Source organism: Mchenga conophoros, linkage group LG7 (assembly GCF_057382185.1).
Source record: "Mchenga conophoros isolate Kocher_MC1m ecotype Shallow Benthic linkage group LG7, M_conophoros_male_GT1.1, whole genome shotgun sequence".
Taxonomy (NCBI): domain Eukaryota; kingdom Metazoa; phylum Chordata; class Actinopteri; order Cichliformes; family Cichlidae; genus Mchenga; species Mchenga conophoros.
Genome location: NC_140532.1, coordinates 59,054,787 through 59,068,914, shown reverse-complemented (window position 1 = coordinate 59,068,914; position 14,128 = coordinate 59,054,787). Strand labels below are relative to the sequence as shown.

Sequence of the window (14,128 nt, the reverse complement as noted above, 5' to 3'; positions counted from 1 at the left end):
CCAAGATTGTTTTTGTTCCCTCAAAACTTGGGGTAGCCTTAGATCACTTCTATCCTCTTTAAATAATGTATTACAGCATTCATTAATGCAGTATAGCTAATAGTCTGCAAGGTTTAATTCTTCTGTTTGTGTGGTCTACAGATAAAGGAGGAGTTCAAGAGAATAACCACTGTAAGCCTTGAATGGCTACACTTGACCATTGCACCCCAAAACTGATGGATGTCATTTTATCAAGGGGAGGAGCTAAGGGAGTGAGAATCAGGCAGATCAAGGACATGCTTCTTGAGGTAGGACAACTATTTAGACTTTGGGTAGCTTTGAAATGCACTTTGTTGTCAGTCACCCATGTATTTTATACAAATAGAAACAACATGGACAGGATTGTCGGAGCTGCTGGAAGAATCATTGGTAAACAACAAACCACATTAGATGAGTCGGATCACACTGCCGTTTTAGGGAAAACTCGGTCTATCATTGTTGACCAAGAACACCATCTTTATTCTGATACTGAACTAACACCCTGAGGATGATGTCATAGGATGCCTCTAGCTACTAAAAAGGCGTAAAAGGGTGCCAAATGTAATTAGCATACCAAGTAACAAGATGCTTTGTTATATTTCTATAGTTTTATTGAGGCTTTATGTGTGTGCATGTATGAATGTGCGCTGATTATTATCAGCATCTTTATTGTGAATTGATTTGTGAACCAAAGACAATTTCTTTTCTACTGTGGAAAATAAAGTTATTCTAATTCCAAGTACAACTGAGTTGGAGGTGGGTTGCATTTGCTCACTTGCTCAGCTACACTCAAAGACACGATAACATGTCGGCAGCAGTGTGTGAAACATGTCAGCATTAAATATGTTTTGGTGAAATTAATGAATTAAGTGATTTTATTTCAAATGAATGAACATTTTGACCTTTACAAACCATCAGTCATTTGTATTTGTTACTGTTTTCGTTGTGAAAAGTGAATGTAATCGATTCATGACTGAATTATTTTCCCCCAGACTGTTCAAAAGGCATTTTTGAATGTTATATAAAAGTTTACCCATTACAAAAAAGTTTTTTACACACACACACACACACACACACACACACACACACTTCTGCGTATCCTGCTACTGGTCTTCATAGAAGACTTTAGCCATGGCGAGGGCGACCTTGGCAACTTTCTTGTCCTTGGCGTCGGAGCCCATGTTGGCACGTGCCAGTCCTATCCAGTACTGCTCTGTACGGTTCTGGTAATCCGTTACCGTCTCCCCCTCCTGCACTGCGGGGTGCTTTTCTTCATCTGGAAACACACAGTCAGGTGCAGATGTTAGACGAGGGAGCGCCCTGCATAATAGAGACACTAACGTTACTGAGCAGATGCAGCCACAACACAGTTGCATCTCCTCTTAAGTAGCCAGAGCTGTAGTTTATTAACAAAAATCTCTTTAGCATCTGTAAATACAACATTGGTAGCATTACCAGAAATGTCAGAGCTGATGTCTTTGGAGCTAGGGAGTAGTACAAGGATTATTGCTCCACCAAAGCCAAATCTGTGAGACTGATAACTCGAGAATTTAAAAATTAAACAGGTGTAGGGACAAAGCTGAAATCTGAACTAATCCAGAGTTATTTACACCTGGGTGCCAAAATAAATATCCCATTTGCACACATGCATATGCTTGCATTGTTGAGTTGTTTAGAACAGCCAACTGCAAAAGCAAAGCAAAAGAAACCTGTCCATAACAGAGAGAGAGGGAGACACTAACGCTGCATGTGTTCAGATGCTCTCTCTCAGAGTTAATATCTTCGTGCTGAGTATAGCTGTGGAAAGACCGAAAAATGGCAAGAAGCAGAGGTTAAAACACAGCTCTCTAACTTCCTGGAATCACCGCATCAGCTCAGAAATCCTGATTCAAACGTGGGAATGTGGGAAGTTGGGCTTCTGAACTCATTTCAATTAAATTCAGCCCAACAGCTTCTGTTACATTATCTCAGCATCAAGGCTGAAAACGTAACAGCAGTCGTGTGAGTAATTAAAAACTGGCGTGTACACTAGAGACTCTAGTCATGGTTCTTCAAATCTGGGACATTGCTGTAAACGTGGCTGCAGGTTAACTTCTCAGATTGTGACGAACACACTCCAGCCCAGCGCCATCGGCTTTGTGTGCTCTCAATGCCCCACACGATTGGGTGGGAGCAGAAGTAGGACCAATAATGGAATATAAACATGTCCATTGACTCAAACACTGAAACCATACCTACTTCCTGCTCCTACCTACATTTTATTTTTAAGGCAATTATTGTTCTTTGCGCTATATTTATCCTACAATGGTCACTGCTCATTATTTTATAGATTAAGATTATTAATATACATATAAATCAATATGATTAACAGTATATAAAGTAACAGACATTGTTTTTCCTAGGCCAGTAAAAATGCACATGAGAATTTTAAACGTTCAAAAAACTTTCTAAACTGCCTGATACTGCACTGTTAGTATGAATGTCGTGACACGCTGCTGTGTGTGTGCGACAGACCAAGAATGATGAGATTAAAAACAGATGTGGTGGGTGAGAAACTCGATTATGAAATAACGTACAATACGGTACTGTGTAAATGTCTCAGGAGGAACTTTCTTGTCATTTTTTAAGCAACAGTTCTCGTGGCCTTTCAAATACAACACACAAGTTGTGTCTGTAAAACAGTTTGACAGTTTCGCAACAACATGATTTACAAAAAGCTATTAGCTGAAAACGAGGTATCTCTCAGCACGGCGTGCAGTGTGTCCTTAAAACAAATGAGGAAAAAAACAAACGTATGCAAAGTAAAGTTCAAGATGAAGAAACATGATCTCGATGCTCATTTGAAAACATGAGCAGGGAAAAATATTAAAACATTTCACTGAAGTATTAATACCTTTATGAAGCTGCTGTATTAGACTGCAACAGGCGGTGTACAATATAAACAGATGTCATGCACATCCTGAATGGGACTCTGCACTTGTTGCTCATTATAAATAAAGAGAGCACATAAGTGTCGGCCATCGAAGAACCTGAATAATCTCTTGCCTTCCTCGTCCTCGCTTTCCTCTTCGGACTCCTCTTCCTCCCCCTCTGCTCCCTTCGCCTCCTCCTCTTCCTCTTCATCGTCCTCTGACTCAGACTCTTCCAGCCACTCCTGTGTCTCTGTGGAGAGACCATCATAAATCCAAATGAAACCTCACGCCCCTGACTCCCATCTTAACAGCACCTCTCTCCTGCGTCAGAGGATATTCAGACGTTAGCGCACACACACACGCATGCACGCACGCACACACACACACACACACACACATACACACACACTGGCTGCTTTAATTATGTGCGCTGAGCTGACGGATTTCGTTTAAGGCCTCTTTGTTGTCGCTTTTGGACTTTTATTGTCCGGCTGACTCACTTGGGTCCATTTCGACCAGAACCTCCCACTGGTCCATTTTGTGCAGGTCCAGACAGTAGAAGTCGTTCAGAGTGAACTGGCGGTCGCCCACCTCAAACATCCCCCCGTACAGGTAGAGCTTGCCTTGTCGCACTGTTGCCATGGCGCTGGACCTCGGGCAAGGCTCGATGAGCGGGGCCGTGGCCGAGCCTAATGACGATAAAAACAAAAAAAAGACCCTGAAGTTAGGTAGACAAAGATGCTGAGAACTTCTTTCCTTTAGTTTAGCACGAGTGTGTGTAATCTTGCCATCTTCTTCCTCCTCTTCCTCCTCCTCCTCCTCCTGCACCTGAGGACCAGGAATCACTTCCTTAATGGTCATCACTGTTCCGTCCTCAGTGACGATCTCTTTGATGATCTCAGTGGGTCCTTGAGGTGCCGCTGCCTCCTCTTCCTCCCTCTCCGCTTCCTCCCCCTCTGCCATATCCTTTTTCACCCTCCGCCGTTTCTTCTTCTCTGTCTTGTTTCCCTGGACAGACACACAAAGAAGAAATCAAATAAAACTGAGCACACAGAAAGTAAATGGTAATGATAAATGGACAGATTCTTATACAGCGTTTTTCTACTCTCAAAGCGCTGTATACAACATGCCACATTCACCCAATCACACCCATTCTCACAAGCGCTGTCTCTAAACTGAGTGCTTTTTCCTGACGACAATCAGACTCCGATGGATGCATCGGAGAGCAACATCGAGACTGGAGGAGCCAGGGATCGAACCACCAACCTTCTGATCATATCAATGCTCTTTGTTTTAAACTTCTGTTTCATGGAGATGTGCAAAATAACGTATATCAGAGCAGCAAGTGTCAGATGTGACGTAAATCCTGTAAAATCTCCAAATGTCCATTGAAGACAGATGTTGTACTACAGCTGGTGAAGTGATAAGAACACATCAGGCCAAATTCATCCACCGAGTTGGGTTGGGTTTGGATCTAACAATGCACAGGGAGTCATTAGTTATTACTAATCTCTGCTCTCTTCCACAGGCTGCTTTTTCTCCCGTCTTCCACCCCCCTCAGCCCCAACTGGTTGCGGTGGATGGCCGCCTTGAGGCAAATCTTGTTGTGATTTTGAGCTACATATATAAAACTAAATTAAATTGATGGCCATGTAAAGAATGCATGTGGACTGTGGGAGGAAGACAGAGTACCCACAGAGAACCCACACAGAGAGGGAGAACATGCAAACTCCACACAGAAAGATCGCAGCTGGCTGGCAGGTTTGAACTCAGGAGCTTCCTGCTGTGACAGCTGAACACTGCACCGTCATCCTGCCCCGATACAGTCTGCATTTCTTTATTCCTCTTTGATGTTGTCTTTTTTCCTACCTTCTGAATTCTGCATTGCATCAGCAGCGATGCTTTATAACTGAACACTAGGGCTGCCACAAACGATTATTTTGATAGTCGACTAGTCACCGATTATTTTTGCGATTAGTCGACTAATCAGATCATCATCCATTGGACGTACAGCGTACAGCTTATTGCACCAGCAGCATCTGCTCTTATATAACTATCATTAGCTTACAGCTTTAAGTGTTTGTGCTAACTAAAAATAAAGACAAGATGGTAGTTTATTAATTTTTAATGAAATTTGCAGATTGTTTCGGTGAAGTTTAATAAACTCCTTGCTTTCTAAAATATAACAGGACACCGGAGTATATTCTCCAGCGTCTCACACTTCTGATAATCAGCTGTCTGCTTGACAGTTTTAGCTGTGCAAAAACTATAACTTTAATCTCAGCCAAACCGATTTACTCAGGAACAAATAAAATACTAAAGAAAGCCAAACAATAACATTTTTAAGTTATCTAAGTGACTTATATATATGTTTAACCTGACTAGCGAAAGACGGCGGTGGGTTTGAAAACGATTTGCCGGGAGTCCGGTGTTCTCACGGCTCTAGTTAGCCTTGCCCCCGCCTAGCTAACGAGCTAGTGGGTAACAGACGTCTCCGAAAACGTCGGAGCGCTTTTGAAAATATGTGGTGTCTTGATAAACTGAGCAGATATTTGAGGTTTCCACAGCTACATTCTCGCCTGAAAATATGTTAAACGTTTTTTTTGTGACCCAGAAAGAATAATAAGAGTAAAGTTAAAACTAACTAGCTGCCGCCATTGTTGACAACTGCGCTGGGCTGCGCTATGAATTCTGGGACACAGCTTCTTCTTCTTCGGGGTTTAACGGCAGCTGGCATCCTTGTACATGCAGTGCTGCCATCTTCTGTTTCAGTCCGTTATTACACTCTTAAATCCTACTACTCATTCCTGCGTCCTTTGTGATCTTACAAAGCTTCAAACGATGCGTCGACTATTAAATTAGTCGTCGACGATTTTAATAGTCGACATAATCGTGACTAGTCGACTAATCATGGCAGCCCTACTGAACACACAGCAGCATGCCATCAGACCCCCTCCTCTGCACTGGGCTACATATATGCAATACAAACTATGGACCAGATGAGCTCAAAGCTGCTGAATGTTTGTGATAAAGTGGATCTAGAAGGAAAGTATGAAACTGTGGCTCGACGTATTGCTTATGCTGAGCTATAATTCAGAGCCTTTGCTTTTATAGATCTCAATTTACTACTCCTTCTTTTATGCACACACAGCAATTATGAATGACACCACAGTGTATCAGTTTCCACACTCAAACCACTCAGATCTATAGGTGGAGGTAATTTCATCCTGGAAAGGACCACTCTCATCAGGACAGACATAGATCGTAGCTTACCCTGAGCACACCGGGGAACCAGCGGTTTTTCACTGTGTCATACAAGTACAGGTCATTGTAGAAGTCGCCCTCCAGCGACTCTTCCTCTTCCTCGTCACAAACCCCACCAAACAGCACCGCCCGCCCAGCTGGGCCCACCGCCAAGGAGAAACCAGAGCGAGGAGGGGGCTTACTGCCAGAAGGGTTCAGTCTGGACCACGACCACTTCTCTGCAGGACAGAGGAAAAGTCACAACATATACCACGAGGACAGGAGCAACATCGTTAGACTTGAATGATTTTGTTGTTAACAACTGAGTGTTGTGTACCTTGACCATCTTTACCCTCTCGTTTCAAAAGGAACATGTCAGAGTGGATGGTCCCCTTCTCGACATCCTTCTTGACCCTCTGCATGAACGCACACGCAGTTTAATCAGGCTGTACAACAAAAAAATGACAACAATACGGGGGAGGCTGTCAGACGACACACGCACCACTTTGGAGTATCCCCCATAGATGATGACGCCCATGCCGTCTGGAGTGGAGGTCATCTGACAGGCAGAGCGCGGGGAGGGGGCGGAGCCTGATGGAGAGAGGCGTGACCAAGAAAAGGTGTCCAGGGAGAAAGAGTAGACATCATTGTAGTAGATAAAATCCCTGCAGGGTGAGGAGGCAGAGGCGGGAGCATAAGGACACTGGGCTTTTACACTGAAAAACTGTAGGGATCCACAGATGCATCAGCTAGTGTCACTACTGTCGTCAGCAGCGGTGGATGTTTAATGAAATAGCTTGTGGAGCCACCCTGGGCAGCAACAATTTGAACTATTTTCTGTATGACTTTATCGATCTCTCACATCACTGTGGAGGAATTCTGGCCCACTCGTCTCTGCAGCATTGCTTCAGTTTGAGGTTTGTGGGAATGTGTTTATAGATAGAGGTCCTCTCTTAATGCCCGTCTTTGACTGGGTCATTGCAGCACCTCGATTCTTTTCTATTGAAGTTATTCAGTAGCAGATTTGCTGCAGTGCTCAGGATCAGTGTCCTTTTGCACGACCCAGTTTCATCTAAGCTTTCGCTGTCGGACTGATGGCCTGACATCTGAATCTAGAATACTTTAGTACACAGAGTAGTTCATGGTCGAATTGCGCAGGTATGCTATCTTTAGTTTTCTCCAAAAGGTGCTAAGCATAGTCTAAATAGCTCTATACTTTGGTCTTGTCGGTCAAAAGTACATTATTCCAGAAATCTCGTGATTTGTTTAGATGCAATTTGCTGTCATGCCCTTTTTGGGGAGAAGAAGCTTTCTCCTGCTAACCCTTCCAAACAAACCACTCTTGTACATTCCCATTCTTATTGTCATGTCATTGCAGACTGAAATTGGGGTTAAGTTGCTGGGAAGAGTTTGACAATGTGTTAAACACCTGAATTCTCCAGACCTACAAAACCTGTGCTTTTATAGAGGTGCTGATTATCAGTTAATCAAAGGCATTTGACTGGAAGGAGTAAAGGTGTACTTAGTTTTTCACAAGATTGTATGTCCAAAACATAAAATTTCTGTCCACAAAAAGTGTTAATATGTTACAAGAAGAGTCTGAAACAAACACCGAGCAATGTCCAAATGCCGACGCAATCTTCTAATTTACTGTCATGCTCCTTATCTATTTATTTAACAGTAAAGGAACGCAGTAGAACTTTAGGAGCAATATATTCTGAGTTGTATTCATGCTTGAAGTGATTTTCATTTACCAGTCCCCACGATCGACGAGTCAAATTCTGACACAGTTTTGAGCCGGCCAACATTTCGCAGCCTGATTAAACTTCCATTATAAGCAGGGGAAGGAAGATGTCTGCATAAACAGAGTGAGATAAGGAGGCTTGATGTCCTCAGATTGCTGTGAATGGTATATACGCAATCTCTTACACACGTCTTCACAAATTAATCAATTTTTTGCATTTAATTTCAAATAATAAATGATTGATTTTCAGTGGATTCAGTTTCTTTGTCACTTCATCCGTTGCTGATATCAAGCAGACCGTGACCACCATGACACCTGTTCAGTGAGCCTGTTTACCTGGTGCTCTCGTGGAAACCTCCAAACACCAGCAGCTGCTTCTTGCTGAGGACCATCCGATGTCCACTGCGGCCCGATGGACCGCCCGGTGCCCTGAAAAGTAAAAACTAACATAACATCTGTACAGCAGCTGGACTTGAGACTCTGTATTTACACAATCCATCTATCAGCAACAACTTCCAATTACTGCATCTATGCTTAGCAGCCTTTGTACGCACTTGATGTTCTCCCAGGTGTGTGTAGCAAGGTGCAGTACCCAAAGGTCCTTGTAGTGATAGAACTGTTCCCCATTTGGAGAGGCAAACTCTCCACCAAACACCCAGAGCTGTCCCCCGCCCTGAGGAACTACCACCGCCTGAGTGGAGGAAAGAAAGGAGAGGGGGAGGAGTGAGGCGGGGGGGAAGAAGACGGCTGCAAAAACAGCACGAGATAAGACAGTTTGATGTCCTCAGATTTAACTGGTTCCCTTGTAAAAGGCTGTCTTGCTGTGATGATGTGCGATTGCTGATAAGTTTTAAAGTTGCCCTCTGATCTGTGCTACAGCAGACTGCCCCCTTGTGGCTGAAATGATAAATCACAACACTATGACAGCACAAATTTGACCCAGGTACTGGCTGTGTGGTGAAAAAGTGTGGTGTTTGCTGGTTTATCAAATGCTAAGAAACCCCTGAGATGTTTAGTTGTAAACTGTGTACCAAAAGACACTTAAGACTCTTCATCTGGGATGTTGTGTACCTGATGAGAACAGCGTGGTGGAGGAGGGTTGGGGATTTCTGATTTAACCCAGGTATTCTTCCTGATGTTGTAGAAGAACAGATCGTTGTACAGATACGTCTGCAAAAACAGAAAACCACAGCAGGGGTTTTAAAACTGTCCACACAAAATCAGCCACGGAAGCCTTAGGCTCATATTAACCATAGGCTGGAGAGATTTAAGCATGTGATGCTTGCAAATAATTATAAAATTTTTAATTCGAAATCAACACACTGTGAAAAAAATCCAATCAGAAAGCGGAGGGTTGTACTATGAAGTAAAAATAACCGGTGAGTGAGGTCTTTGAGCATCACAAAGACACTCTCTCTTAACCTGCGAAAATCACCTTGGTAACTTCTGTTGAAAATGTTTAGTCTCTACTCTGATTGGTTGCTAGGGTCAGTTGAAACGCACAGCAGGTTCAAACTAGCATTGGCTGTCCTGACAGGTGCAGCAGCCTTTGAACACAAGATGGCCCATACTCGTTCTTTAGTGACACAGGTCGGTGTGATGACATTTGATGTTGTTGTAATAAAAATAATAAGGTGCAGCCCATGCAACAGGGAGAAAAATACATAGAAAAAGGTGCAAAAGTGGACTACCAAAAATACCAAATAAATAACAAACCAACACTGCAAGAAAAACAAATATAAGTGAAAAGAGTGTTAGATGAACTGTTTCGCTGTGTAATTAGCTGCTCATTCACACTAGGAGACATATACTGAAGGTTGGTACACACGACTGAGCACTAATGCACAATATCATTTATTGGACTAATCTGCTACCTTCTTTCCATTGAAGAATTCTCCTCCAAACAGGATGAGTTCATCTTTCTCAGGATGTGCAGAGAGGGATCCATTCAATCTAAAAAGCATGAAGAGGTAAATCATCAAGCGATTCTTCTTCCTGTTCACTTCAATAGTCCCCGAGTCTTTTCTTTAGCACCACAGTCTGGCTGAAATGTGTTGTTTTGAATACAATCTCTGAACTTATACTGGATGGACTCTGGTGAAATTGCACTCAGTGCACTCATTAACGACTCCGTCAAAGGATGATTCACATCCTTTTTTATTGATCCCTGAAGTTCTACTTTTGGACCGGCATCAAAATGAATGAATGAATGAATGAATTAAACTTTTTGTGTTTTTACTGCAGACTACGTGCACAGCTAACTAGCACATCCTTTGTACTGTGCAGAAGACTTGTGATGGTGTAGAAAACACTGGTAATAATGAAAACAAGTGGAAAGAGGCAGAAAAATGTCCTCACTGGTGCTAAACAGGAGCAAATCCCCCAAACTGTACTTTTTATAACATTGGAATAATGTTATAATGTACTAAATCTTTTAATTTCAGTGCATTTAATTTAATAAATAATGGATTTGTTCATTCATGACAGGGACTAGCAAAAAATTGAGTTGGCATTTCTCTTGTCTACACTGTAAGTCATTTGAGTGAATAATATAAAATCCAAAACTCTAAGTTTTTTTGTAATTTTGACCACAAAACTACGTCAAAACCACGATAAAAAATACAAAATTATAGAAAATTATATCTTTTAAAAAAATCAAAGGTTGGGATCTGTGGTTGTTTTCTATCCCTCTTACACACTTTCTTTTGCATTATTTTGGTGATTTCTTGTGAATTTCTGTCACTGTGCATTCCTTGTTGATGTTTTGCTTCTCTCTCACTCTGTATCTTTGATTCATTCATCTCTTTACGCACGTTTTTTGTTTGTTTTGGTTTTTTTTGCCTTATTTTGGTGATTTTTATGTGCAATTTATGTTAATTTGCATCTCTTGTTTTGCATCTTTGTTTGTGGGTCACTGTGATGTTGCTTATGACACTGAATTTTATTTATATTTTCCAAATATTGAGCCTGACTCTATGTTTTTCACCTCGGTGATGGAGGCGGACACGTCGTCTCGACAACCTGGGTTTTCTTTGCGTCCAGACTCTGAAACTCAGCGATCAGAGCCTCCAAATCATCCTGCAGGCAGAAAAGGTTAAACGGAGAAGAAATCAAAAACGCCTTTATGTGCTCACCTCATATTAAAGATAATTTGATTCAATAAATAAATAGAATAAATAAATAATCTGCGAAACGTAAAAGGTTTGCAACAGGATAGGGCTTTCCGATTCATCCTATTTTACTTTGATTTAATTGTTACCTCTTCTCGTTTGGACCTTTTTGAAACCTTTTTCTCCATTTTGGCAGCTGTCTTCTCGGCTCCCTTAACCTTCTTCTCCTTCTTGCCTTTTTTCCCCATGGCTGCTCTATAAGCGGACAGTTACTCGTAAAATCTTCAGTTCTTTTGACTTCAGTGCCACATGGAAGCCAAAACAGCCTCTCACGCCGGATTTCGATGCTTTTCCTCTGACAACTGAGAGGTACTTCCGGCAACAAACCTGACGTCAGCACGCTGTTGGGATGTAACAGCGCCCTCAGTCGCGGAGGAGGACTACATAACCGATAAGGCGCTCATTCCCTGCCAATCAAATAAACGCGTCCTTAAATAAATAATGAAATGTGACACTAATTAATTTATTAAATGTTTAATTAATTCATTAATAAGTAACATATCAAACGCTTACAATGAAATTAATTGACATTTTATTAATTATTTGTATATTTAATTAATTATCTCCATTTTAATGAATGAAAGACACATTTAATTAATTATTTAATGATGTATACATTTAATTTATTTACTACACCAGAAAGCTCCAGAAATCCTTTTCTGCATTTTGTCTGTGAAGGTTCTCAGTCATCCAGGTCATCGTAGTCAAAGGAGCTTGCAAAGAAAAGCGTCTGGACTTCTTTAAGTTGCTTGAAGACGTTTTACCTCTCATCCGAGAAGCTTCTTCACACCTTGGCTCAGGCGATTAGAGGATCATCAGGGGGTCCTTTTGTCCCTCTGTGGGGGGATACTCCCACTAGGTTTATATCTGGGACTCTCCACCATTTGACCTTAGAACTGAAGAAGCTTCTCGGATGAGAGGTGAAACGTCTTCAAGCAACTTAAAGAAGTCCAGACGCTTTTCTTTGCAAGCTCCTTTGACTTTTCTGCATTTATTACTCCATCAATTTTGAAAGGACTGAACTGCCAAATGAAGCCCAAAACCACGACAGACCCTCTATCATGTTCTACAGTGAGTGTAGACACTCATTGTATTTCAAAGTTGTATTCATACTCCATAAGACTAAGTGCCATTCATTTTCAGTCCAGTTCTTGTGCAGTTTGACATACTTCAGCTTTCTCCCTGTTTTCTTTTCTTAAGAATGACTTCACTTCCACTGAGACCGTCACTGTTCAGCGAAAGGTCTCAAGCCCTGGATCAGTCTTTGCGGATTTCTTTTCCTATTTTTTTAAGTGACATGTTACTACTTTTATTCTCCAAATATCTAGTTTCCTCAAAATAAATAAATAAAACAATACACACATTGCTGAGGTATGCCAAATTTGTTTGGCTAAGAGCTGAATCATGTAGTTGGTGCAGGAATACTATTTAATGCTTGTCAAACTGTGGTATTTTTGACAATTTGTGTAACTAAAGACATGGAAATTTGCATTTATAATGGATTGGATTTATATAGCGCTTTTCAAGGCACCCAAAGCGCTTTACAATGCCACTATTCATTTACTCTCACATTCACACACTGGTGGAGGCAGCTACAGTTGTAGCCACAGCTGCCCTGGGGCAGACTGACAGAAGCGAGGCTGCCATATCACGCCATCGGCCCTTCTGGCCAACACCAGTAGGCGGTAGGGTAAAGTGGCATGGGGACACAACAACCAGGACAGAGAGCCCGGGGATCGAACCGGCGACCTTCCGGTTACAGATACGCTTCCCAACCCCCTGAGCCACGGTCGCCCCATTTTTGTGACATGCACAAAGTAAAGCATCTGAAGATGCACTTTAAAATTGTTTCTTTGGAAAGTTGTCTGTTATGTGTAGACACAACACTGCTTCATCCCTTTAGCCAGGTGTCTTTTTATGCTTGAAACAAAAAAAACTTCTGAAAATGATCATGTAAAGATATAAACTTTAAAAGATCATCAGAAAGTCTGGAGAACTATTATTCAAAACCACCTCAAAAGTCTGGCTCCTTGGAAGCAAAGTAAATTAATACGATGGATGGTTCAAGACAGATAGCTTCTCTACTCCAAGCTCTACTGGCTAATATTGTGTAGGTCTTCATCAAAGTCTGGACAGGGCACCGCTCATGGAGTCCTGAGGTAGGTTTGGTTGATGCCTTTGTGGACTCCTTGTATGCTCCTTACTGTCCTGCGCAGTCCTGTTAGTCTTCAGAAACGTTTAGATAAAGATAAAATATAAAATAAACTAAGAGTAAATGTGCACCAGTGGCAGAAAGCTTTTGAGGGACACGTGTAGACAGTCACCTGTTTAACATCACGTGTCTGTTTGTCTTTACTTTGTGTGGAATCTCACAGAGAGAAACTAATGGCCAGTTATTTGTCAGTTAAACACCTCTGACCTGCCTTTGACTCAGGCAGCAGTGAAACAACATGTTGGCTGCAGTTTCTAATGTGATATTTATTCATTTACAGTTTTTTTTCAATCGCTAACAAGCGCCTACCCATACTTCAGATACTTTTTCTAAACTCTTAACACAGACTCACACCTACAAAACACAATTGGCCAAATGGATAATTTTCTTCTCAAAAATACATTTTGTTAAATATATACTACCTCTTCATTTCAAAATAGAACACATCTTTCTCTGCACACACTAACTGTACAAAAACACTATAAATCTGACTCAAAATGAAATTAGTCTGTCAAAGAATAACACTTGTTTTCACTTCACAAGGTACATGCAGTCAAAGTACACCAGGTTTCAAAATACTGGCTATTATTGACATTACAAAAACTGCATAGACCTTTATGATTCAGTTTTACAGGTATTTGCATGCGAAACATGCAATCCACCATTTTGACACCAGAAATGTCTTGGTTGGTAACTGTATGTCCACATGTACAGTAATGTTCACATTCAAAAGCATTCCAGTAAAAAGCAAACAAGTTTCTGTTTCTTTACTGTTTACTACAGGAGGTACAGTAGAAACACGGTATGATAGGACAGAGAAAGTTCTACA

General features: G+C 41.5%; 1 protein-coding gene across 1 annotated transcript; it reads right to left on the bottom strand.

Moving 5' to 3' along the window:
• Positions 1 to 623: 623 nt before the first annotated feature.
• klhdc4 (kelch domain containing 4) lies at positions 624 to 11,390 on the bottom strand. Its single transcript, XM_085280506.1, has 13 exons — positions 11,177 to 11,390; positions 10,904 to 10,995; positions 9,792 to 9,870; positions 8,989 to 9,087; positions 8,472 to 8,608; positions 8,254 to 8,346; positions 6,676 to 6,838; positions 6,511 to 6,589; positions 6,204 to 6,412; positions 3,719 to 3,938; positions 3,431 to 3,619; positions 3,064 to 3,180; positions 624 to 1,294 (listed from the first exon to the last, which is right to left on the bottom strand). The coding sequence occupies exons 1-13, from the start codon at positions 11,273 to 11,275 to the stop codon at positions 1,122 to 1,124; spliced, it is 1,749 nt and encodes a 582-aa protein (XP_085136632.1). The 5' UTR covers positions 11,276 to 11,390; the 3' UTR covers positions 624 to 1,121.
• Between the last annotated feature and the right edge of the window lie 2,738 nt (positions 11,391 to 14,128).

What these genes read in the sequence shown, in the direction of transcription:
- klhdc4 (XM_085280506.1), bottom strand. Translation starts at nt 11,275, where the DNA reads ATGGGGAAAAAAGGCAAGAAGGAGAAGAAGGTTAAGGGAGCCGAGAAG. An exon ending in AAAGGTCCAAACGAGAAGAG is followed by an intron (nt 10,996 to 11,176) that starts GTAACAATTAAA and finishes TTCTGCCTGCAG; the next exon opens with GATGATTTGGAGGCTCTGAT. An exon ending in GGAAAGCGAGGACGAGGAAG is followed by an intron (nt 1,295 to 3,063) that starts GCAAGAGATTAT and finishes GTGTGTTTCCAG; the next exon opens with ATGAAGAAAAGCACCCCGCA.